Here is a 27,134-nt window from a genome sequence, read left to right as displayed (position 1 = left end):
TCAACTTCATGAAAAAAGACCAGACATAATGGTCTGACTGAGACTAGAGAAACCCCAGAAGACACGGCCCCCAGACACTCTGATAACCCAGAACTAAAACCATTCCTGAAGCCAACTTTTCAGACAAAGATTAGACTGGACTATAAGACATAAAAAATACTTGTGAAGAGTGCTTCTTAGTTCAAGAAGATACACGAGACCAAATGGGCGGCTCCTGCATGGAAGCAGGATGAGAAGGCCAAAGGGACAGCAGCTGGTTGAATGGACATGAGAAACCTGGGGTGGAAAGGGAGAGTGTGCTGTCACATTATAGGGATTGCAACTAGGGTCACATAACAATGTATGCATAAATTTTTCTATGAGAAATTAACGAGCTATAAACTTTCACCTAAAGCATAATAAAAATAAAAAAAAGAAGTGGCTGGAAAGCTTACATACTTCCCACAATTTCTTTCAAGTAAAAATCTTGAAAGAGCAAGTTTCTTTACGTAAAACAAGACAGAAAAATAAAGAACAGCTTGGAAACGGGCATTACTGCTGGCTTCCTCAAGGGGTGATCCACATCATACTTATTTTATCTACTTCAACATTTGTGGTAAATTGATCCAAGTGAGCCTGGTCATTTTTTCGAAGTTCTGTTACATTTTTGCACACATCAGAAATGAAAATTAAAGAGGTAAGTCACATTTTGGAGTCCATCCTTCCACAAGTGTGTGTGTGCACATATGTGCAGACGCACAGTTATAAATCCAGGCTCCTGGATCAGCAACTTGTTCCAATCCTGCTCTGCCATCTGCCGCCCCTACAAGCCCATTTCCTCTTCTGTAAAGACTACCTGGGTGGTGGTGGGGGTGGGGCCTGAAATGAGATAACTGTGCCTGTACACAGCAAGTGCTCAACCAATGCAGCTACTGCGGCTACCTGGTTTTGAAAGAGAAGCTGCAAAAGAACTCTGGATTTGGCCTGCACAGGAAATGGGCACACCTGCCTCCACCCCACCCACGCAGGGGCCCAGTCTCAGGGACTGGGGAGCGGGGCCTGGAGGAAGCTAAGGGCACCTGCGGCCTCTGAATCACAGCCCAGCCCCTCCCTGCCACATCTCTTTGTTTGCCAAGGGTGGAGCTGTGACTCGCAGGGGGCCTAAGTCCTGGGTCTGGAGGGACCTGCCCACACGGTCACTAAGTAAATTCTCCTTCTGTCATCTCCTACCCCCTGGCCAGTGTCCTGCGCTAGCACCAGCTCCCAGCCTGCAGGGCCAGAACCTCAGAGGGGAGCTCTGGGTCTGCAGGCTGGTTTATCTCCCCACCGTTTTTTGTTTGTTTTTGTCTTTGTCTTTGCCTGTTTTTTCACTGCGTGCTTCACTGTGATTTCACTTCAACCCAGAAGGCAGAAGTCCAGGAGGGTCACTAGAGGGGTCTGCACCCATGGCACCCTCTGACTTCCCTTGCACACCCGAGCGTAGCATCAGAACTGCCGCAGCTGCCGCAGCTAACGCTCAGCCAGTGCGCACTCTGTAACACACTGTTCTAAGGCCTTGAGTCCTCAAGGTAGTTCCCTGAGCAGGGATATGATTATTCTCATCCCCATTTTACAGACGAATAAACTAAGGTTTGAGCAGTGACCCCTGTGGGATAGCAGTCCAGCTTCTGTGCCCAGGGAGTCTGTTTGATACCATTTTTCCAGTTGCAGCAAAGATATGGTGCTGCTTTGCCTACATTCATTTTCTGCCCCGAACAAAGCCTTAGTTAAATCTTTACCTGCTCAGTACTAAGGGACAACCAGAACAAGGCATGGGAGAGAGGCTCCACTGGATTGGATTAGTCTAGACTGGTTCCTTGCAGTGAGAAACCCACCCTCACCTGGATCAGCAAAAAAAAGGCCATTTGTGGAAAGGAGATTGGAACAGCTCAAACAGTGACGTGCCTGGATTCAAAGGTTCAGTGTGCCCAGCCCTCTCACGCTGCCGCCACCCTGCACTCTGGGGGCCCATCCTTACTGTGCTGGCTGCTTCTGAGTGAGTTAGGATAAATCCAGGAAGCCCATGGCCTGGCCGGAAGCAGTCACCACAGCTGAGTCATGGGGAACCACGATGGGCCCAGCCTGGGCCCTCCCTGCCCCACCCCTGGGGCCAGAAGAATGGGCACTCCTTCCAGAGGAGAAGCGGGGAGGACAGGGCAGTGCCTAGCAGACATTCACTGTAGCGGGATCTCTAATAGCCAAAAACTGGAAGCTGCCCAGTACTAGGGAACAAAACAACAAGATTAAACGAAGTTGCTACATCGACTTGGTAGAACATTATGCAGCTGTTTAAAACGCAATAATCATTAATATGGACTTCCACTAGCAGTCTATGAGAGCTCTGAATTCTCCATATACTCCTCAAAAATTAATACTGTCAGACTTTTTATGTTTTGACAAATGGATGGTTATAAAATACAATCTTATTTTTAATTTGCATTTTCCTGATTGTTAATAAGGTTGAGTATCATGTCACATGTTTGTGGGTGGATCATTTGATTTTCCTCTGTAATAAATCACTAATTTATATTTTTTGCCTAATTGATTATTGATTTCTAAGATTAAATATGTTTTGCATACTAATCCTGGTTGGTTATATTATTTTCAAAACAGCTTATCCAGGCTGCCACTTGTCTTTGTACTTTTTAAGGATTTTTTTCATGCATAGAAATTTTTAATTGTAATATTGTTAAATCGATTAAACTTTTTTTGAGATTTAAAAAGAAAGCAATAATCATGAAGACTATGTAGCAACTTAAAAAAAAAAAAAAGACTTACGCAGGAATGCCTGGTGGAAAAAGCCAAGACACAAAAATATAGATATATATTATAATTCATAAAACCCACTACCGTCGAGTCGATTCCTACTCAGAGTGACCCTAACGGACAGAGTAGACCTGCCCCGTAGAGTTTTCAAGGAGTGCCTGGTGGATTCCAACTGCCTACCTCTTGGTTAGCAGCTGTAGCACTTAACCACTATGCCACCAGGGTTTCCTCGTAATTCATAGGTAAAGGAAAAAATGAAGACAAGAAAAAAATGTATCCTAATGGAAGAATCATTGTACTATAGCAAATGGCTTTTTATCTCTATTTTCCAAACTATTTTATGTGTTTAGCAAATACTTATTGACTGCCTGCTCTGGGGCAGGTGAGGTGCTGGGGACATGGCAGGGAACAACACAGAAGCAAAACCCCTGTCCTCATGGAACTTATATTCCAGTGGGGAAGGCAGACAGCAAACAAGATAAATAAGCAAAACGTACCCTATAACAGACAGGGATGAGTAGTAAAGGGAGAAAAAAACAATCAGGGAAGAGGGAGAGGAGTGTTGGCTGGTGGTGACAGTTTAGATACGATGGCTAGGGAAGGTGATATTTAAGTAAAGGCGGAAAGAAGTAAGGAACCTCTCGGAAGACAAGGGAAGAAAAGCATCACAGATGGAACAGCAAGTGCAAAGTTCCTGAGGTGTCCAGTTAGAGAAGCAGTGTTGAGGTCTTTCTTCCTGGAGTGGAGTGAAGAGAGGATAAACAAACTAAGAGAGGAGTCACAGAGGTAACAAGGTGAGATCATAGGGGCCTCGTAGGCCTCTGTAAGGACTTCGGCTTTTGCTGTGAGTACAATGGGAGTCCTTCAAGAGTTTTGAGCAGAAGAGTGACAATCTGGCCATCCTGCTGGCTCTGAATTGAAAACAAGCTGAAAGGGGCCAGACAGAGGCTGGGAGGGCAGCAGAGGGACCACCAAGTCATGCAGATGAGGGATAGAGTGGCTTGGACAAGGTGGTAATGGTGAGGGTGGTGAGCAGTGGCCACATTCTAGATATAGTCTGAAAGTACACCCAGTGGGGTTTTCTGATAAATGTGGAGAATGAGAGATACGACAGTGGAAGACGACACCTCAGGTTGTGGGTCTGAGCAACTGGAAGGATGGAGTTGCCATTAGCTAAGATGTAGGAAGAAGACCAGGAGAGGTGTCCTAGAAGGGTTTCAAGGAAGAGAAAGTGAACAACTGTGTCAAATGCTGCTGATTGCCAGGTGGGATGGGGCCAGAGAATGGGCCATTGGGTTGAGCAACATGGCAGTCACTGGGAACCCTGACAAGAAATGTTCAGGAAGGAGGAGAGAGGGACTCAAATGTGATTGGAATGATGGGTTCAAAAGAAAATAGGAGGCAAGACTGGAGACAGCAAATGTAGCCAATTCTTTCAAGAAGTTTTGCTCTAAAGTGAAGGAGAAAAATGGGGGTATGCCTATATTGCCTCTATCAGTTAATGTGTGTGGAGGCTTTGGAGTCCCTCAAGGGAAAAACCAGGAACTGTGACTGGCCTTAAGATGTGACCATAACAACAAAATTGATCTGGGGTGGCCCTAACGTAGCATGGGTGACTGATCAAGGTAGCTTGTACAGCTAGTGTCTTCTGAAGAGAAGTCTGTGTAAACTAATAATGTTGAGATGTTCTGTGTTGCATGTAGTAGGCTTCTGACTGGCAGATTTTGAGAAGATTATAGCCTTAGAAGATAATATGCCCTTGTAAGCTCCATTCCCTTAGAAATGTAGGTTTCTTGATTCTGTGGGCAATTTGTGGATTGCCTTTGAGGACTGGATAGTAAGTCACTTATTCTTAGCAAGATGGACAACTATGAAGAATTTGAGGTATCCTTCAGTGTATCACCAACAACACGGAGCTTTCAGGCACTGCCATTTGCAGAATCCTCTGTGTCCTGAAATGACAAGTGGGCTTAGTTTCTGACCTTCTGCTGGGACTGGAGAGTGGACTGTGGGAGGGCCAGACCCTATATCCCTTGGGTAGACTATTTTAGTAAAGCCTGATTCCCTTTCAGTGTGAAGATTTGGTGTCACTCCTCAGACGGTGCAGTCTTGGGTGTGCACACAGTCACCCTGGGTATCAGTGGTTTTAGCTGAGCCCCTTGACTGTCTCTTTCCATGATGTCTCTGTCAAGCTGTGTTACGGATTCAACTGTGTCCCCCTGAAACATGCTTTGGATTCCTAACCCTTATACCTGTGGGTGTAATCCTATTTGGAACTGGATCTTCTTTGTTATGCTAATGAAGCCATATCCGTGTGGGGGGTGTCCTAAACCTAATCACTTCTGAGTTATAAAAACAACAGGTTAGACACAGATGGAAGCAAAAATGGAGAAGGCAGAGGCCATGTGAGGGTCATCTACCAGCCAAGGAACCAAAGAATTCCCAGGCTAGCGGCAAGGAAGCAAGTGACACAGTCAGGACCCCGATTTGGACTTTCAGACTCCAGAACTGGAAGAAAGTAAATACATTTCTGTTCCTTAAAGACAAAATAAGAAAAGAAACGAAAAGTGGGGGTACAACTGGACGGAGAAGTGAAGGGAGGGTTTTAGTTTTTTTGTTTGGTTGGTTTAAGTTGGGAGAAATAACAGCATGTATGTTTGCTTATGGGATTGATTCAGAAGACAGTGTTCCTGAATGTTTAAACTACTTTCAAAATAAAAGCTACATTTTGGAGTGATGAAAATGTTCTGGAATTAGATAGCCGTGATGGTTGGACAACCTTACGAAGACGTTACAAACTCCTGAATTGTACACTTTAAAAGGGTGAATTTTATAGTATGTGAACTATATCTCAATAAAGATAAAATTATATTAAAATGACAATAAATTTAATCTTTCCTGATACCATGTTCTCATGTATAGGCTGAGTTCTTCCCCAGGCAGCCCCAGGTACCAACAGCTCCGGGGCAGCGACTCACAGGGCACCACAGCTGTGTGGTAGCTTGCGGCACAGGAGAGCCAAGGGCATCAAGTATCAGCTGAGACACAAAGGCTGCAGGAGCACACACAGCCCACCTCAGCCAAGCCCACAAAACACGCCCCCGTTAGCTGAAGAGAAATGGCTCTGTTTACTTAGGGCCATGAACTCTCAGCTCTCTGGTCTAAAAGTGAAATGTAAGAAAAATTAACTCAATTCAGAGCAAGAAAATCTGTCCCCACTCCAACCCCAGCTGTCAACCCATGCTCTGCCCCTGTGACTGCATGGGAACCAGGGACAGGCTTTCTTGCAATCAATCGTGAGAGAGGGGGTTCTTCCTGAGGATTCCTCCTATTTGTAAAAATATCAAACTCCAGCTTCCAGGCACTGAACATCTTCAAAGAGATGTTCCTTCTGAACGTCTTCAGAGAGCCTTAACCATTGCCACTGAGTTGATTCCGACTCATAGTGACCCTGCTGGACAGAGTAGAACTGCCCCATAGGGTTTCCAAGGCTGTAATCCTTATGGAAGCAGACTGCCACATCTTTCTCCCATGAGCCACTAACCTTTCGGTTAGCAGCTGAGCGCTTAACCACCGCACCACCAGGGCTCCTCAAACGGAACCTGACTTACCCCAAAACACAACTGATTTTGTATCAGAAATTATCCCTTAGGACCTGTACTTACATGAAATTGAAAGTTCCCAGATGACTAAAAAAATAACAAAAACAAAAAACCCACAAAACAGAACAACCCAAGAAGAATAAATCTGTCCTCATATTCATCCAAGTTGCCATAGTGGATACATTTGTTTTCAAAAGGCAACTTTAAGTCAAACAAGTGGTATTAATTTTGTGTTCGTTTTGTGGCTGGTTTTCTCAATACGTAATAACAAAAGCCCAGTAGGATATTAAATTATAGACTATGCCTTAATTGCTACACAAGCTAGGTATGTGACCTGGGTTCACATCATGAGCTCTTAACAAGATTCAGCCTTTCTGAGTTCAAATCCCAGCACCATCACTCACTGGCAGTGTGACCCCGCACAAGTTATTTCTCTGTGTCTCGGTTTCCCCACCTGTAAAATGGGTATAATATTACCCACGCCACGGGGTTGTTGTGAGGACTAAATGAAATAAAATATGGAAGGCACATAGTAAAGCTGTCTAGCAGTGTTTCCCACAGCAGGTTTTGTCCCACTAGTGAAATAAATTTGGTGGCTCACATAACATCGTTTCTTTTTAACAGCATGAAAAAGATGGAAGTAGAAAAGAATTATCAGAAGACACTGAACATAGATAGGTTAAGTCTTGTTTCACAACTTTTGTTTTAGATACACACACACACACACACACACACACAGCTGCAGTCCAGATCTGTTTCTTACAATAGGTCACGGTCAAAAACAAGTGTGAAAACTCACTGAACTCCACCACATAACAAACGCTCGATCAAATTTGGTAGCATCATCGTCATTCTTACCTGACTCTAAGAGACAACGCGTTAGCTTTCTTCCTTATCGTGTACTGTTAAAACACAGCTGAGCGGCTAACATTCCTATCAATTCTCCCACTCACTCACTGCACCTCTGAAAGTTAACTTGCCAATTCTCTCCTCAGAAGACTCAGGCGGTTCATTTAAACATTTTCTGACTCACAATACGATGGCCAAGGACTGGTGAGGCCCTGCCCAGACCAGAATGCATGAAATGGGGCTGCTTTGTTAAGAAAACCACTTGAGCTTGCAAGACTGCACCGGGCTTTTGTAAAATTAATGCCTCACTGGAGAGAAACGACTCCCCCGTCACCCGTGGAGATGCGTCATAGAGAGGTCACAGAAGGCCAGCTAAGTTCACCTTCTGAGACAGGACAAAAGCTGAAGTGCGAGACTTCAGCTCTGGAGCACACTTCCTTGTTTTAAGGTTGAGTTATCTCACTGTGTTTTTCCCCTAACTTTCCATATTGACATGCACACGCGGGCGCACACACCTCACTAAAGAAGGAAAATGAGATCCCTACCAACCTCCTGTCTTAACAGCCTGGATAAAGGAAGCCTCCTAACCAGAAGGATCTGAAATTTTGAGGATCTCAAAAAATTTTCTATTGCATATAACGTTTTCCCCCCAGAAACAAACTGAAAACAGCCCAAATCAATTTTTTTTAATTGCTTTTTTGAAGCAACAGTGATAAATAACTCCGAGCTGACAGGCACACACTAGCACTGTTTTTGTTTAAAATGGGAGCTCTTCACGCCAGCTGCGAGTACGCTGAGGCGTGAGTGGATTAAAGTTTCAAAATGTAGTTTTTCTAGGTTCTTAAGTTTGTACAATGGCATTTCTAGTGATGCAAATGTAGGTGTTTCGCTTTTTGTTTCTTCCTTGAGAATGAAAACTAGGACTTGTGCCAGAGTGTTAACATCTGGAGTGCACAAACGCACTTAGGGGTATAAACTGACCTTTTAATATGTGATTTTGTTGTCGTTGTTGTTGTTAGGTGCCATCAAGTCAGCTCCAAATTCATGGGAACCTCATGTACGATAGGCTAGGACCATAGTGATCCACAGGGTTTTCACTGGCTAATTTTCTGAACTAGATCACCAGGCCTTTCTTCCTGTTGTTGTTGTTGTTAGGTGCCGTCAAGTCGGTTCCGACTCACAGCGACCCTATGCACAACAGAACGAAACACTGCCCAGTCCTGCGTCATCCTTACAATCGTTGTTATGCTTGAGCTCATTGTTGCAGCCACTGTGTCAGTCCACCTTGCTGAGGGCCTCCCTCTTTTTTGCTGACCCTGTACTCCACCAAGCATGATGTCCTTCTCCAGGGACTGATCCCTCCTGACAACATGTCCATGGTATGTAAGACGCAGTCTCGCCATCTTTGCCTCTAAGAAGCATTCTGGCCACACTTCGTCCAAGACAGATTTGTTCTGTCTTTTGGCAGTCCATGGTATATTAAATATTCTTCGCCAACACCACAATTCAAAGGCGTCAACTCTTCTTCGATCTTCCTTATTCATTGTCCAGCTTTCACACACATATGATGCGACTGAAAATACCATGGCTTGGGTCAGGCGCACCTTAGTCTTCAGGGTGACATCTTTGCTCTTCAACACTTTGAAGAGGTCCTTTACAGCAGATTTGCCCAATACAATGAGTCTTTTGATATCTTGACTGCTGCTTCCATGGCTGTTGATTGTGGATCCAAGTAAAATGAAATTCTTGACAACTTCAATCTTTTCTCCGTTTATCATGTTGTTGCTCATTGGTCCAGTTGTGAGGATTTTTGTTTTCTTTATGTTGAGGTGTAATCCATACTGAAGGCTGTGGTCTTTGATCTTCATTAGTAAGTGTTTCAAGTCCTCTTCACTTTCAACAAGCAAGGTTGTGTCATCTGCATAACACAGGTTGTTAATGACTCTTCCTCCAATCCCGATGCCCTGTTCTTCTTCATATAGTCCAGCTTCTTGGATTATTTATTTGTTCAGCATACAGATTAAATAGGTATGGTGAAAGAATACAACCCTGACACACACCTCTCCTGACTTTAAACCAATCAGCATCCCCTTGTTCTGTCTGAACAACTGCCTCTTGATCTATGTAAAGGTTCCTCATGAGCACAATTAAGTGTTCTGGAATTCCCCTTCTTCGCAGTGTTATCCATAGTTTGTTATGATCCACACAGTCGAATGCCTTTGCATAGTCAATAAAACACAGGTTGACATCCTTCTGGTATTCTCTGCTTTCAGCCAGGATCCATCTGACATCAGCAATGATATCCCTGGCTCCACGTCCTCTTCTGAAACCAGCCTGAATTTCTGGCAGTTCCCTGTCGATATACTGCTGCAGCCATTTTTTTTTTTTTAATAATTTTTATCGAGCTTTAAGTGAACATTTACAAATCAAGTCAGTCTGTCACATATAAGCTTATATACACCTTACTCCATACTCCCACTTACTCTACCCCTAATGAGTCAGCCCACTCCCTCCTTCCAGTCTCTCCTTTTGTGACAATTTTTCCAGTTTCTAACCCCCTCTACCCTCCTATCTCCCCTCCAGACAGGAGATGCCAACACAGTCTCAAGTGTCCACCTGATACAAGTAGCTCACTCTTCATCAGCATCTCTCTCCAACCCATTGTCCAGTCCCTTCTATGTCTGATGAGTTGTCTTCGGGAATGGTTCCTGTCCTGGGCCAACAGAAGGTTTGGGGACCATGACCGCCGGGATTCCTCTAGTCTCAGTCAGACCAAGTCTGGTCTTTTTATGAGAATTTGGGGTCTGCATCCCACTGATCTCCTGCTCCCTCAGGGGTTCTCTGTTGTGCTCCCTGTCAGGGCAGTCATCAGTTGTGGCCGGGCACCATCTAGTTCTTCTGGTCTCAGGATGATGTAAGTCTCCGGTTCATGTGGCCTTTTCTCTCTCTTGGGCTCATAGTTTTCATGTGACCTTGGTGTTCTTCATTCTCCTTTGATCCAGGTGGGTTGAGACCGTTGATGCATCTTAGATGGCCGCTTGTTATCATTTAAGACACCAGACGCCACATTTCAAAGTGGGATGCAGAATGTTTTCATAATAGTATTATTTTGCCAATTGACTTAGAAGTCCCCTTATACTGCTGCAGCCATTTTTTGAATGATCTTGAGCAAAATTTTGCTTGTGTGTGATATTAATGATATTGTTCTATAATTTCCACATTCGGTTGGATCACCTTTCTTGGGAATAGGCATAAATATGGATTTCTTCCAGTCAGTTGGCCAGGAACCTGTCTTCCATATTTCTTGGCATAGATGAATGAGTACCTCCAGCGTTGCATCTGTTTGTTGAAACATCTCAACTGATATTCCGTCAATTCCTGGAGCCTTGTTTTTCGCCATTGCCTTCAGAGCAGCTTGGACTTCTTCCTTCGGTACCATCGGTTCCTGATCATATGCCACCTCTTGAAACGGTTGAATATCAACTAATTCTTTTTGGTATAATGACTTTGTGTATTCCTTCCATCTTCTTTTGATGCTTCCTGCGTCGTTTAATATTTTCCCCATGGAATCCTTCACTATTGCAACTCGAGGCTTGAATTTTTTCTTCAGTTCTTTCAGCTTGAGAAACGCTAAGCGTGTCCTTCCCTTTTGGTTTTCCATCTCCAGCTCTTTGCACATCTCATTATAATACTTTGTCTTCTCGAGAGGCCCTTTGAAATCTTCAGTTCTTTTACTTCATCAATTCTTCCTTTTGCTTTAGCTGCTCGACGCTCAAGAGCAAGTTTCAGAGTCTCCTCTGACATCCATCTTGGTCTTTTCTTTCTTTCCTGTCTTTTCAGTGACCTCTTGCCTTTTTTCATGGATGATGTCCTTGATGTCATTCCACAACTCATCTGGTCTGCGGTCACTAGTGTTCAATGCATCAAATCTATTCTTCAGATGGTCTCTAAATTCAGGTGGGATATATACTCAAGGTCATATTTTGGCTCTTGTGGACTTGCTCTGATTTTCTTCAGTTTCAGCTTGAACTTGTATATGAGCAATTGATGGTCTGTTCCACAGTGGGCCCCTGGCCTTGTTCTGACTGATGATACTGAGCTTTTCCATCATCTCTTTGCACAGACGTAGTCAATTTGATTTCTGTGTGTTCCATCTGGCGAGGTCCATGTGTATACGTTCGTGAAAGAAGGTATTTGCAATGAAGAAGTCGTTGGTCTTGCAAAATTCTATCATTCGATCTCTGGCATTGTTTCTATCACAAAGGCCATATTTTCCAACTACTGATTCTTCTTCTTTGTTTCCAACTTTCGCATTCCAGTCACCAGTAATTATCAGTGCATCTTGATTGCACGTTCGATCAATTTCAGACTGCAGCAGCTGATAAAAATCTTCTATTTCTTCATCTTTGGCCCTAGTGGTTGGTGCGTAAATTTGAATAATAGCCGTATTAACTGGTCTTCCTTGTAGGCATATGGATATTATCCTATCACTGACAGCATTGTACTTCGGGATAGATCTTGAAATGCTCTTTTTGACAACGAATACAACACCATTCCTCTTCGAGTTGTCATTCCCAGCATAGTAGACTATATGATCGTCTGATTCAAAATGGCCAATACCAGTCCATTTCAGCTCACTAATGCCTAGGATATCGATGTTTATGCGTTCCATTTCATTTTTGACGATTTCCAATTTTCCTAGATTCATACTTTGTACATTCCAGGTTCCAATTATTAATGGATGTTTTCAGCTGTTTCTTCTCATTTTGAGTTGTGCCACATCAGCAAATGAAGGTCCCGAGAGCCTTAATCTAAAAGCTCCACTGAAACCTGGTCGGCATCACAGCAACACGCGAGTCTCTACTGACAGGCAGGCGGTGGCTGTGCATGAGGTGCGTTGGCCAGGAATCCAACCTGCGTCTCCTGCATGGAAGGTGAGAATTCTACACTGAACCACTAATGCCCCTGTATGTGATACTAGTTCTTTATTTTTATTCTGCTTTTCAAACTATGATGCCAATGAATTTTGTGTGTTGGCGAAGGGGTAAGCTTTAGAACCCTTCGCTCAAATAAAACCCTGCCTCTTTGCGCAACAGATAAAACAAGTTAAAATGGGTCTCATTCGAATACCCTCCACTACTACTGGGTGCCTCCAGGGCTGTGTGGCTCCCCAGTTCTCACCACACTTCTCAAGGCATGGAGGCTGGGGCTATAGGAGTATCAAGGCCCTCAGAATGCAGGGATGCCAGGTCTGCCATTCACTCCCTCATGGCCAGTGACAGGTGCGCTCTCATTTCACAAACTCAGTAGCTAAATGTGTTATCCGAGGTCTCCGGCCTTGGTGACCACACTATGCTACATTCTGTCACACTCTTCAGTGAGGAAAAGACTTGCTGAGTTCCCTGCTTTTTGTCTTTGCAGTTTGAAGGATGGGTCTGAGTGTCTATTCAGCAGACTTAAGGGCAAGGGGTGCTAAGTGATAACGCACCCACTAAAAGTACTTCAGGTTCCAGACTTCTTATCGTTAAGATGATTGCAAAACTCCCCAACTGATCTACAGATTCAATGCAGTCCCTACCAAAATCCCATCTGCCTTTTTGGCAGAAATTCACAGGCTAATCTAAAAATCCATTTGGGCTAGTTTATTAGTTTAGTTTATTAGTTTAACATTAGTTTATTTATGGAGGGAAAAAGTTATACGCCAAGAGTGATGGAAAAATTCGGGAATGGTGATGGCTGAACAATGTAGCAAACATATTTAATGTCACTGAACTGTACACATGAAGATTGTTGAGATGGCAAATGTTTTGTCACCTATATATTTACAACACACACACACAAAATTGATATGAGGACCCAGAATAGCCAAAACAATCTTGAAAAAGAAGAACAAAGTTGGAGGACTCACACTTCCTAATTTTGAAACTTACTACAAATCTACAATAATCAAGTTTGTGTGATACCAGCACAAGGATAGACATATTGATCAATGAAATAAATTTAGAGTTCCGAAATAAAGACTTACCTTTATGGTCAACTGATTTTCAACAAGCGTGACAAGACAACTGAATGGGGAAGAGCAGTCTTTTCAACAAATGGCGCTAGGACAACTGGATATCCACAGGCAAAGTAATAAAGTAGGGCCCTTATCTCATACCCGTCAAATCGATTCTGACTCATAGTGACCCTACGGGACAGGGTAGAACTGCGCCGGAGGGGTTCCAAGGAGCACCTGGTGGATTGGAACTGCTGACCTTTTGGTTAGCAGCCATAGCTCTTAACCACTACACCACCAGTGACCTCATACCACATACACAAATTAACTTAAAATTGATCAAAGACCTAGATGTAAGAACTAAAAGTATGAAACTCTTAAAAGAAAACATGGGCATAAATTGCATAACCTTGCATTAGGCAACAGCTTCTTAGATATGATGTCAAAAGTACAAGCAAAAAAAATAGGTAAATAGGATTTCATCAAAATTAAAAACTTTAGTGCTTCTAAAGGCACCATCAGGAAAGTAAAAAGACAACCCACAGAATGGAAGAAAATACTTTCAAGTCATTTATCTGGTAAGGGAGTTCCATCTAGAATATGTAAAGAATTCTTACGGCTCAATAATAAAAAGACAATCTAATTTTAAAAGGGGCAAAGGATCTGAATAGATGTTTTTCCAAAGAAGATACACAAATGGCCGATAAGCACATGGACAGATGTTCAACATCATTAGCAATCAGAGAAATGCAAACCAAAATCACAGTGAGATACCTCTTCACATCCAGTAAGATGGCTATAACAAAAAGACAGACAACAAGTGTTGACAAGGGTGTAGAGAAACTGGAACCCTCACACACTACAGGTAGGATTGTAAAATGGTGCAGCTGCTGTGGAAAAGTTTGGCAATCCCTCAAAATGTTCAACATAGGGTTATACGACCTGGGGGATGTAAAGAGGGAGAGCCTACCCCAGGGAACTCACAGTCCTAACAGTCCTGCCACACACCCCCAGTTCCCGACTTTCACCCCTTCCATTCCTATGTATATACCCAAGAGAAATAAGAATATAGGTCCACACAAACTTGCATATAAATATTCACAGCAGCATTACTCATAATAGCCCAAAAGTAGAAGCAATCCAAATGTCCATCAGCTGATGAATGGATAAACAAAATGTGGTTAATACATACAATGGAGTATGGTTCAGCCATAAAAAGGATAAGGTACTGATTTATGTTACAACGTGAATAAACCTTGAAAATATTAAGTGAAAGAAGTCATTCCCAAAAGACCACATATTGCATGATTCCATGTACAGGTAAGAATGTCCAGAACAGGCAAATTCATAGACACAGAAAGTGGACTGGTGGTTTCCGGGGGCTGGTGTGTAGGGAAAGATGAGAAGCGACTGCTTGAGGGTTTCTTTCTTTTTGGGGTGATAAAAATGTTCTAAAATTAGACACTGATGGTTGGTTGCACAACTCTGTGAATATACTAAGAAACACTGAATTGCACACTTAAAAAAGGTAAATTTTATGGTACATGGGGAATTGCTGGGTGGTGCAAACGGTTAAGGCACGCGGCTGCGAACCCAAAGGTTGGAGGTTTGAGTCCACCCAGAGGCACCTCAGAAAAAAGGCCTGGCAATCCACATCCAATAACTCAGCCACCGAAACCCTATGGGGCACAGCTCTACTCTGGCACACACGGGGTTGCCATGAGTTGGACCAGTTGCCACATGGCAACTGGTATGGTATATGAATTGCAGCTCAATAAAGCTCTTTTTTTTTTTTTTTTTAAGTTATTTCAGGCTCTTCAACCAGAGGACCTAAAGTTAACTTTCCAGGTTGGCCTGTGGCTTATCAACCTTTTTGAATTATCTGAAGCTGGGGTGCTTTTTTTTTTTTGCTCTAAGCTGGCTTACTGCTGCCCTGCTGTGGTTTTAGGTCACTAGCCTTTACCCACTTGAGTGGATCTTACCATGGGAATTAGAAATGGACCTCTGTCTGGTCACACCCACACAACAGAGGCTCAGGAAAAGCACGCTGATCCATCAGTGATGGGGGGGTACCTACAAAACCAGGACAACGTGACGGGGGCAGGGGGAGATAAACTAATGGGACCGACTTCTCATGTAAAGAAACCTACACCCCAAACGGGTGCTTTTCTCATTCAGTTTAACTTCATCAGTTCATGGTTACTTGGGGGCTCAGAATGTCTCTGGTAGCCCACCTTCGGAAGGGTCTTCATGGGGAATCATGTAACTCATCCTTTGTCTGGTGCTACTGAGGGGATGTGGGGGGAGATCCCACCCAAGGGAACTCACAGAAAAAAGGTCCCAAAGAGTCTCCCTACCCTACACCCCTTCCCCTCCATCCATTGCCTCACTGCTTGGGGAGGGGATCTCATAAAGCCACCCAGGAGGGGAAGAACTGACTCTGCCCTGGGGAGGGGGAGAGCAGGGCAGGTAATATGAGGAGAGATGTATAGTGACAGACAGGGAAAACAGTCTTAGAAAGCCAAATGCAAAAAAAATTACCAGAGAATGCTACATATGAAATGAGCCCATTATGTTAGCTTTTAAAGACACTCGCAGGTACACACATGGAGAAACATATACCCATAACTTTCTCATAAACATTCTCTCTGGAAGCAATCCTGGGACTACCCCAAAAAACCCACTGCTGTTGAAGTTCCAACTCACAGCAATCCTATAGAACAGAGCAGAACTCCCTCAGGGGGTTTCCGAGGCTGTACTCCTCAGTTAAGCAGACTGCCACATCTTTCTCCCATGGACCGGCTGGTGGGTTCAAACTGCCAGCATTTTGGTTAGCAGCTGAGCACCTAACTACTGCACCACCAGGGCTCCTAAGTCTGGGACTGGGGAGGTGAAATTTCATTTTTTACTCTACAATTTCTGACTTGTTTGCATTTGTGTATAATAAGAATGTAATCAGGATTTCTTGTACAAAAAAGTATTCTTTTTTCTACCCAAAAGGGGAGGAAAGAGGTAGACGCCATTGGTTCTGAAAGCGGACAAGCAGGAAAGAGCATTCCAGTAGTGCAGCAAAGATGTGAAGGTAGAAAAGCCCCTGGGAGACCTGGGGGACTGTCAGGTTCGGCTCGACTAGAGAGCCCGGCATGGGATTTGGGGTCAGCATGGCTGAAGATGAGTCAGAATGGCGCAGAAAGGCAACCAGGTAGCAAGGGTGTTGCATGCCCCTTAGGGACCAAATGCCATGTGTAACATGGGACACCTGCAAGGGGGGCTGAGGAGATCGGAGTGAGAGGACAGGATGCGGGTCATGGTTGGGCAGGAGGTCTCAATGGTATCTCACCTCTGGCTTTTCTCTCACAATTAACTGACCCCCTACCCCATTATCCAGACCTGGTTCCTAATAAGGTCGTCTCCAAAAAGGATAGCACCCGGCCCTGGTGAGGTCTCCAAATATGAATGAAGAACGTCTGGTGTGTTTAAGTACAAAGGGGGGTTGGCATGAGTGAGGTCAGGCCTGAGTCATTCACATAACAACAGCAGCTTGTTGTTAGATGCCCTCGAGTTGGTTCCAACTCATAGCAACCCTGTGCACAACAGAACGAAACACCGCCCGGTCCTGCACCATCCTCGTAATTGCTGCTATCTTTGTGCCCATTGTTGCAGCCACTGTATCAATCCATCTCATTGAAAGCCATCCTCTTTTTTGCTGACCCGCTGTTTTACCAAGCATGATGTCCTTCTCCAGGGACTGATCCCTCCTGACAACATGCCCAAAGTATGTGAGACGTAGTATTGCCCTCCTTGCTTCCAAGGAGCATTCTGGTTGTACTTCTTCCAAGGCAGATGTGTTCATTCTTTTGGCAGTCCACGGTACAGTCAACATTCTTCTCCAACACCACAGTTTAAAGGCGTCAATTCTTCTTCGTTGTCCAGCTTTCATATGCACATGATACAGTTGAAAACATCATGGTTTGGGTCAGGTGCACCTTAGTCCTCAAGGCAACATCTCTGCTTTTCAACACTTTAAAGAGGCCTTTCACAGCTGATTTGCCCAATGCAATGTGTCTTTTGATTTCTTGACTGCTGCTTCCATGGCTGTTGATTGTGGATCCAAGTAAAATAAAATCCTCGACAACCTCAATCTTTTCTCCATTTATCATGCTGTTGCTTATTGGTCCGCTTGTGAGAATTTTTGTTTTCTTTATGTTGAGGCATAATCCATACTGAAGGCTGTGGTCTTTGATCTTCATCAGTAAGTGCTTCTAGTCCTCCTCACTTTCAGCAAGCAAGGTTGTGTCATCTGCATAACGCAGGTTGTTAATGAGTCTTCCTCCAATCCTTATGCTCCGTTCTTCGTACAGTCCAGTTTCTCGGATTCTTAGCTCAGCATACAGATTGAAGAGGTTTGGTGAAAGGATACAACCCTGATGTACACCTTTCCTGACTTTAAACCATGCAGTATCCCCTTGTTCTGTGTGAACAACTGCCTCTTGATCTATGTACAGGTTCCCCATGAGCACAATTAAGTATTCCAGAACTCCCATTCTCTGCAATGTTATCCATAATTTGTTATGATCCACACAGTCGAATGCCTTAGCATAGTCAATAAAACACAGGTAAACATCTTTCTGGTATTCTTTGCTTTCAGCCAGGATCCATCTGACATCAGCAATCATATCCCTGGTTCCACATTCTCTTCTAAATCCACAGGCATAGAGGTTACGATTCACAGCACATATTTTGGGGGGACATAATTCAATCCATAAGACTCCACTAGTAATGCCAGAGCTGAGGCTGGACCCCAGCAACACAACTACCACTGTATAATCTCAGCACATTCCAGCTCACCTAAAAAGCAGCCAGTGCACTGGATCACACCAACGTCCAGGAAAATATGACTGAACTCAGAACTGGAGATGAATTCAGGGCTTGGGGGTTCTATCAGCAAGAAGAGCAAATCCAGACCCATAAAGCCACCATACGCTGGCTGGGAGTGTAGGCAGGGTGCTGAGACAAGGAGTTAAGCTGGACTGTTAAATAAACAGCTTAGCGGAACCAGGTGAGGCATCACAAACTGCCTTCTCTGTCCTCATACACCAGTGGCCAAGTGCCCCAGCCTCTCTTTCTGGAGCTTTCTGGTTTTGATTGGGCCCCATGTCCAGTTCTGTCACAACGTGCAGGTCCACTTTAGAAAAGTTAGGGGCCCTGTCTGAGCCAACTGGGAAATGAAGGCAATGACCTCTGCCTTTTTGTTCCATGGCCACCCCGAGGCCCTGGGGCATCCACCCAACATCCCAGCACACCCTCACTGTACACCGCATTATTGAGGCACGCAGTGTCCCGCGGGAGCAGGGCAGCCTCTGCCTCCCAGAGCACACGTTCCATGGGGATGCACACTAAGGCATCAGAGAGACACAGAAACAGCCATTCCTCCTGACATCACTGTATCCCAAACTAATCTTCCAGAAAGACCCTCCTCACCTCCAGCTCTCCTGATACAGCTTGGCAAAGCCCAGGAAGACACGTAGTTGGCAAGTTATTCACCTCTCTACAATTTCCTCGTCTGGAAGATGGGCTAATGAGTGGGCTTGTTTCACACGTGGTTGTGGAGATTACATGGGGATGCAAGCACCAAGCCCAGCACAGATTAACTGATGATGATTGAGGGGTCACTGTGTCAGTTCCCCCTTCATAGTACACTCCACCACACACACACACACTGCTATAACCAACGAAAATCTTGCATCATCTCATAACTTTTTCTCTTTATCGTGCTCTTTGCTTTTCCCTTTATCCCACCCACCCCAACAGGGATGACTGCTAGCCATCCGTCTCTGTATGTTCTTAAATGTCACTTTTTTCAAGAAGCCTCTCTATCACACCTCCTCTCCAGTATTACAGATGAGGAAACCAAGACTCAGAGAGGCTAAGTTCTTGGTACAAAGTCACACAGCTAATTAAAGGGGTAGAGTCAGGCCTCCAACCCAGATCTCATGTTCTTAACTCCTAGGAATTTTACACTGTGTTAAATAACATCAATTGATCAATCAATCGAGAGAATGGGATGTGTGCATCATCCTATACATTTTCAGCTCTTCATTTTTTCCCATGGAAGCCCCGCTAAGCAACTACTTTCTCTCTGGGTGGTTCCCTCTAGTTGATGAGATGGATATAAGTCAACAACACAAAAAAGAAGGCATCCATGGACACCACAGGGGGGTGAGGCAGTCTTGCTCTGTGTAGGGTCTAACCCCAGCAGAGCCTCCTTGGCTCACACTCACACCCCAGGTGAACTCTCAGGAAGCATCATGACTCCAGGCTCCATCCTCTGTAAAGGAAGGTGCAAGCCTTCTGGTCGACCATCACGGCAGTCAATGCCAAGGTCTTCACCCAGCCACATCCTCTGTGGGCCTGACCAAACCGGCTCATTTCCTCTTCCCCTACTCCAGTGACAGGCCATGTCCAGGGCTCAAAAGTTGACTGGCCATACCCGGAGCATCTCCATAACCTTAGGCTACATATACGTGCAATGGTCTCCCCCAGCTATCCACGTGGCTGCTCCCTCACTCATTCAGGTTTCTGTTCTCATGCCACCTCCTGAGAGAGACCTTCCTGACCTAAACCAGCTCCACCTTCACCCCACTCACTCTGGATGGCCTTAACCAGTTTCATTTTCTTCATAACACTGATCACACCACCTGCCATCATGTCATAGACATTGGCTATAATCTGTTTATTGTCCCTGTCTACCACTGGATATAAAGTGTACAAGGGAAGAGCCTGACTGATGTGTGGCCAGAGTCTGGCACAGAGTCACCCTCCATACATGCTTCTTGAATAAATAAGGTAAATAGACTAAGTGGTTAAGGTTCATGTGTAGATACTACCACAATTAGGTAGTCCTCTCCAGTCTTTTTTTTTTTTTTAACATATATCTATTTTATAAGGAACACTGGTGGCACAATAATTAAGCACTCAGCTGCTAACCAAATGGTCGGCAGTTCAAGCCCACCAGCTGCTTCGCAGGAGAAAGATGTGGCAGTCTGTTCCCGTAAAGATTACAGCCTAGGAAACACTATGGGGCAGTTCTACTCTGTCCTATTGGGTTGCTATGAGTCAGAACTGACTTGACGACACACAACAACAACAGCATGCATTTTGTAAATGAACAAACTATTTTTACCACAATGAAAAAGAAAGCAGACCTTATCTCCACACTGGTGGCCTCCCAAGTGGAAACTGAACTGACTCGATAATTTAGAATCAAGTATGAAAACTGTTCGTTTTTCACTCCAAGTTTCAACCTGTACGTGCAAGGTGATGTGAATCAGAGTACTTCAGCAAACCATTAAGAAAACAGATGCAAAGAGTAAATTTTTTTAAATATAGCTAGTCTTGCAATTAATAAATTGATTAAGGAATGATTCAGAAAAAATGACTCAGGGAAAGAACAGAAGAGTGAGAAAGAAACATGTCCCTCTCACCCGCCCCCCAATGCAGTTACTGTCACAATGGCCTCTTCACTTGATGCATCTTCGCCTCAGGTCCTCTCTGGTGACACGATTCAGTAACATGCTCAGTTTTGGTCAGGGCCTCAGGAACCTCAGTGATGGCACGGGAATAAAGACAAGTAACTCTCTGGGATGGATACTGATGGATGAAAGGATCAGAATGCAAAGCCATTATCATGCAGAAGTTTGGGGGCCCATTTCGTCCACATCAGAGTGGGTACCGTGAATATGCAGTCGGCTCTCCATATGTTCAGGTTCTACATCCTCAGATTCAACCAACCACAGATCGAAAATACTTGAGAAAAGAAACAAAGTTCCAAAAAAGCAAAATTTGAATTTGCCACGCAGTGCCAGGCACTACACTGAGTCCACGCAACCTAAGTGCGGTACAGACACCCGCCGCCGTAGCCTTCGCCATCTCACAGGTCCACGGTCTCTCTCCAGCACTCTTTGAGCATTGTTCGCCTTGTGTCTCGGCCGTTCGCTCCTTCTGTTGTGTACATGCTTTGTTTCTGTGAAAAATGGCTCCTAAAAAGCAATGGAGTGGTCAAAGCCTTCCCTCTGAGGCTCAGTGTGAGGGGCTGAGGAGGGTGAGAGGGAGGAGTGTCAGGCTGGGAGGGGATGGCTGGCTAGCTCTGGAAAGCGCTCCAGCCTCCAGAACTTCAGGATCACGGTGAATTGGCATCAGCTGAGGCCCAGGCAGCATCTGTGTTCCCAAAAGAGCTCCAGAAACTCATAGAAGAGAGAGTCTTCTTTCCAAAGCAAGTCTGCAATTGTGACAAAACAACTATTTACATAGCATTTACAGTGTTAGGCATTATAAGCAATCTAGAGATGATTTAAAGTACACGGAGGATGTGCACAGGTTGTATGCGAAGACCATGCCATTTTCTATCAGGGCCTTGAGCATCCTGGGATTCTGGTATCAGGGGGCTCCTGGAACCAATCCCCAGCTGACACTGAGGGACGGCTGTATCTGGCTCTCTGCACCCATGTCCCTCCTCCACTGGGTCATGCTATCTCTGGAGGACAAACAGTTACTAGGAAGAGATGCTGCAGAGGTGATTCCAGCTGGAGGTTGAGCCAAGGGACCTGAAAAGTCACTGTTAACCCTAAGTTCCTGCCTAACAGCCAGGTCTTTTGCATTTCGGTACTCTCAAAAGCTCTCTGGTCTCATCTCACTTCACTCAACAGATGCTCATGCATTCTGCCACTTGGGAGTATTTATTGAGCATCAACTGTGTGCCAGGGTCCAGAGTTCAGTGCTGAAGAGGGGAACACCTCTGCCTCTTGGATCCTACATTCTCCTGGGTGGATGCAGACAAGACACCCACGAACAGTTGATGAATAAGGTAACTTCAGGTAAGTACCATGAAAACACAATACAACCAGAGAACATGACAAGCTGACGGGGGAGGGGACTGCTTACAACAGGGTGGTCAGAGAAACCTTCTCTACAGAGGAGACATGTGGGTCCAAGGGCAAGAAAGTGCCAGGCACAGGAAGAGCTGGTAGAAGAGCGTTCTTGGTGGAGGGAAGAGTAAGTGCAAAGGCCCTGAGAAGGCTCCTGACAACCTGAGTTCAAATTTTCATCTGAATCCCATCCTGATGTCACTACCACTGGTCAACAGCCAACGTCTATGGCCTGTCCTCTCCTTCCCCATTGACCTGTTTACCAGTTTCTCAAGTCAAAGCAGACCTGATTTTTCCACTGGAAGCTGTGCTCTGAGCAAGGGCACATCATGGCCCCTTAAAAACCCAGGCCTGCCCCAGACAAGGGGTGAGAACCCACATGCCCCATCACTAGTTCAGGGTCCATTTTGTGGAGTACAGACCTCCTGGAGAATATAGTGAAATGGGGGTCCCTCCTGGAAAAACATAAGCCCAAGCTCTGAATGTCTCATGTATATCAGGAGGTTCCCAGGGTCCCAGGTTCAGAATTTCCATGGTTACTACCACCAAGAAGAGAGAAGCTAATCTGGTGCAACCCAGGGAGACCCCACTGGCAGAAAGGACAAGGATGGTGACGACGTGGACAACTACTGGAGGTGAATGAATGGGGGGCAGGTCCCTGGGTCCCCAGATTGAGATTCGCCACACTCACAGAACCTGGAGGATGTCAGCCTGTCAGGGGGCCCAAGAACTTCAAGAAACGCCTACTCCATTTCAGAGAGGCAAACATCCAGTCACACCCCAGATTTTCCAGGGAAGGTCCTGGAGACCCCATTTCTCACGCATGCCTTTGACAAAGGCCATCATTTCTAATCCTACATTCTGAGATGCGACCTTGCACAAGGCTGAGTAACCCTGACAGATGCAAAGCCAAAGGAAAGGGGTTCTGCGCTGAAGGGGCCACCAGAGCTACTCTGTGAGCAACATCAAGCCCTCCAGTCCTTTGCAGAGAAAGGGTAAGGAGCAGGCATCTGCACACCCACTTCCTCCAGGAGCGAGGGCTGTTGATGGCCTGTTAGACAGATGTCTGTAGTAATAACAAGAGCAGCTAACAGGTAGAATCCATGTACTGGGCACTGTTGTAAGTGCTCTAAACTTACATAACCTTTTAAGGTTTCTATTATTGCCCCATTTTACAGATGAAACAACCGAGGCATAGAGAGGTGACATAATTTGCTCAAGACCACACAGCTAAGACAAAGACACAGCAAAGCCCTCCTCTTCCACGTTGCAGGGAAGAAAGCACTTATACCTGGGTAGTGCGTGAAATGCTTAAAAAATAACTCTGTGAGTGCATTCAGGACAACTACTGTTGAGCACTTCTCACAACTTGCCCAGTGCTGAAGCCAGCCTGGTTCAGCGATAAATCGTAGGAACCAGCCACTCTGTTCCCGCAATGATCAAAGCAACGACGAGGCCGCTGATAGTGCGAGCGCAACTCTGACCCCATGGCAAGGCCCACTTCCACCCAGCTCGGTCAACGTCCACCCTGAGAAAGCGTTTACGCGTCTCTGCACACGAGGCACCAAAATTCACTTTGGCGTAAGCCACTCTCACTTCCATCTCGGGACACATCTCGGGACCGTCTAGCAGCTCAGCTTTAAAAGATGCAGCTGCCAGCAAAACGGCTCGGGCAGGCCGGATCGCGGCCGCCGCCCGGAGCGCTCAAAGTCCCGCTGCCCGCGCGAAGCGACCCGCCCCCCGGCGAGCCACCTCCAGCAGCGCACGACGCGACGCTGACCTGCGGGCCCCCATCCAGGGCTGGGGAGGCGCAGACGGCGAGGGCGCCCAGGAAACCCAAGGGAAAGGAAAGGGGCTGCGTCCCGGGACAGGTGGCGCCACCGTCCCCGGAAGCGGCTCCGGGAGCGTTCATCTGAGAGCTGCCGGAGGGCCCGAGTCAGGGTCTCCAGCCGGGCGGCGGCCGGCTCGGGCTGGCGGAGGCACTGCCCACCTGCGCCGCGCCCACGTGTCAGGGCGCCCCCGTGCGCTCCGTGCGCCGCCGCGGACACCGCGACCCAGGCGAGAGCGACTCGGAGGTGGGGGTCCAGCTCGGGGTGGTGAATCAAGGCAGGGGGAGGAATCTAGCCCAGGGGAGTGTCAGCTCCGCGGCGTCCAGCCGGAGGGCGTCCAGGCCGGAAGGCCTAACGGGCGGGGAGGGGGCTCCGGCCGGCCTCCTGCACTCACCTCTGCGCCCGCGCCGGCTCGGCCCGGAGGGGCAGGGAGCGCACGGCAGCACCGGCGGTGCGAGCGGCGGCAGGGGCGGGGGCGGCTCCCCCGGGCGCGGCAGGGGAGGGGCCGGGGGCGGGGCTCGGCCAAGCGGGGGCGGGGCGGGGCGGGCCCGGGCCGGGGCCGGGGCCGGGGCCGGGGCCGGGGCCGGGGCCGGGGCGGGGGCCGGGGCGGGGGCCGGGGCGGGGGGCGGGACGGCCCGGCGGGCCGCGTGGGCCGGAGGGCGGGCGGAGGACCCCTAGCGCGCCCCAGCTGGGTGCGGGACCAGGGCGCGTCCACTCCCGGCGTCTCTGCCCAGTCCCGCGCCCTGGGTCTCCGGGAAGGCGAGGAGGGCACGCCGGGTGGAGGAAGGGTTCGGCCCCCGGGGATCCGCCACCACCTAAATCCGACCCCAGCTGATAAGAGTCGCGCAGCCCGCCTCCCGCTCACCCGGCCGGGAAAGCGCCGCCCAAACCCCGGGGGCTGCTGGCAGTCAAGGGTCGGAGCGGGAGGGGACTCTGGCGACGCCCGCGCCTGCAGGGACAGGGGCTGCCTGGGTGGGCGACGGCCGGAGCCTGCACGTGGATCCCACCCCGCCGCTAGGCTGACCTCGGGTGTGTCAGGTCTTCGCCGAGCCTCAGTCTTCTGGACTGCAGAATGGGGCTGAGAACGGCCACCAACTAACAGCCGCGCGAGTCTCCCGGAGGCCAGCGGGTGGTCAGCAATCGGGGGTTTGTGGGCGGTCGCCGGGGCTTGGGGAGGGAGCAGCGGCCGGCAGTGGCTGCGTCATCCGCGCAGAATAAACGTGAGAATCTAAAAACTAGTCTCTGCATTCGTTCAACAGGTAAAACGCCTACTGTCCGCAAGACTATTCTGATTGTTCCAAGTGACAGAACTAGGTTTTTACATCCAACCCTCTCAAACACACACCAAAAAAAAACCCTGTTGCGACTAATCGCGATCCTATAGGACACAGAGGAACTGTCCCATAGAGTTTCCCAGGAGCGGACTGCTGACCTTTTGGTTAGCAGCCATAGCTCTTAACCTCTGCATCACCAGGGCTCCCAAAACACACAATTTTTGTATGGTTAATACTGTTATCTCTGGGTCTTAGCTTAAATGACAGTTCAAGGAAGATTTTTTTTTTTTTTGACCCCACGGTCCTCCAATATATACTCTTCCACATCTTGTGCCTTTCTTCATAACAATAAAATTGTGACTTAAAGAAAGGAATAAAGGATGCCATACACTGTAGTTACTGGGTTCTTATGAAAGTATATACTGTGATAATCAAAACAAAAATTTCCCTGATTGCTTCCACGTGCCAGGCATACATTTTTAGGTGCGTGATCTAATTTAACCTTCACAACAGCCTTGTGAGATTCAGGTGTGCATGTCCCATCTCTCGGGTGAAGAAACTGAAGCTTAGGTGAAGCAGGCATACAGGTCGTACTAGGGACCCCAGAGATCACAATCTGATACCCTGTTTAGAACTGAGAGAGCACCAGCGCAGCCTTTATAGGCTTTTGCCCAGTCTGACCTTCTGGTAAGGGACAGGACCGGAGCTCTGAGTGGACCTCCTAACCCTCCACAGGGTGATTTCTACCTGCTGCTGCCCCCCATGCCACCACCCAGGAGTGCGAGGCTACTGAGGGCTCCCTGGGAAGCCCCCTATCCCAATAATAGCAAGGAACGTGGAAGATCTCAAAGCCCAGGCCTCCCATGACCAGCACTCGGTGTTCAGAACTCACTCTGGCACAGCCAATACGTCCTTGTTGCAGATACTGGGACTCAGCGCTGGGTGGCCTCTTCCTGGTCCACAGCCCACCTTTTGGGCCAGACACTGAGCATCTTTAGCAAATCAACTTTCACTCCAACAGCAGTGACTTCATTCCATTGCAACTTCAAGGGGGCTCCTTGTCCCCAAACCCAAAGCCTCATGACCCATCCCCTTCCTGTTCCGGGAACACACACCCTCCCCAGTACTCCATTTCCAAGGGCAAAACCTGTGTCTTGACCGCTGGTCTTCTCAATCTCTTCTCCAAGAGCCTCTTTTGTTTTTCTCGCACCCCCACACTCAGGAAGGGGTTCCTCTCCCTCATTAACACAGAGCTCAGTAGGAACTTCAGACTCAAGCCAGAGCCTGATGCTGTACCCAGGCAACTTGGTCAAAGATGACATTTTATTTAACAACTAAAGTGGCTGCTACATGACCAACGTGTGCCAAGCTTCGGCGAACTCAGTGACTCTATCCCCAAGACAGACACAACCTCATGGAGATCACAGTCTGAGGAGGGAGAGACAGACTGAAGGAGGTACCCACCCAGACTTGAGGGATCAGAGCCTTCATATGGGAAGTGGCCAAGGCTGAGCCCTGATTAAAAAAAAAAAAAAGAAACGCGTGGAAACTAAGCAGGGAAAGGTGGACAGAGCAGGAGACGTGGAAGCCCAGAGCAGGGAGAAAGATCAGGACACATTTCTGGAAGTCCATGGAGAGGGGCAGGTGGGATAGTGAGGGGAGAACAAGGCTAGCTGGGCCTCGATGGCCAAGGTGAAACACTAGACCTTGACCACCAAAGGGTTTAAACAGAAGGGACCTGAGCTGTGGTTTGGGTGATCATCCTGGCTGCTGAGGAAGGGATATTGCCCATGCACAGAAAAAGGCAGCATGCATTTTTATTACTAAACGCAAACTCTTGGCTTCATCTGTTTTATAATTTAGGGTTTCCAGGAAAC

General features: G+C 46.9%; 2 protein-coding genes across 5 annotated transcripts in view; one reads left to right on the top strand and one right to left on the bottom strand.

Moving 5' to 3' along the window:
- Positions 1-24,451, bottom strand: part of ARHGEF3 (Rho guanine nucleotide exchange factor 3) — a 353,777-nt gene extending 329,326 nt beyond the window's left edge. For 2 of the 4 annotated variants that reach the window (XM_064274347.1, XM_064274349.1), the window contains exon 1: positions 24,378-24,451. The gene's annotated coding sequence lies outside the window, so the exon portion shown is untranslated. Of the gene's footprint in view, positions 1-7,244; positions 9,691-24,377 lie in introns of those variants that run through there. The other 2 variants (XM_023547600.2, XM_064274350.1) reach the window with 2 other exon arrangements.
- SPATA12 (spermatogenesis associated 12) lies at positions 18,385-18,914 on the top strand. The gene is given in 4 exon segments (XM_064274358.1): positions 18,385-18,441; positions 18,444-18,474; positions 18,477-18,529; positions 18,531-18,914. Coding segments are annotated over 4 exon segments (369 nt in total). The 3' UTR covers positions 18,759-18,914.
- Positions 24,452-27,134: the final 2,683 nt, after the last annotated feature.

Source organism: Loxodonta africana, chromosome 22 (genome assembly GCF_030014295.1).
Source record: "Loxodonta africana isolate mLoxAfr1 chromosome 22, mLoxAfr1.hap2, whole genome shotgun sequence".
NCBI classification, from domain to species: domain Eukaryota; kingdom Metazoa; phylum Chordata; class Mammalia; order Proboscidea; family Elephantidae; genus Loxodonta; species Loxodonta africana.
The sequence above is the reverse complement of the archived record's forward strand: the minus strand, read 5'-3'. Positions and strand labels throughout refer to the sequence as shown.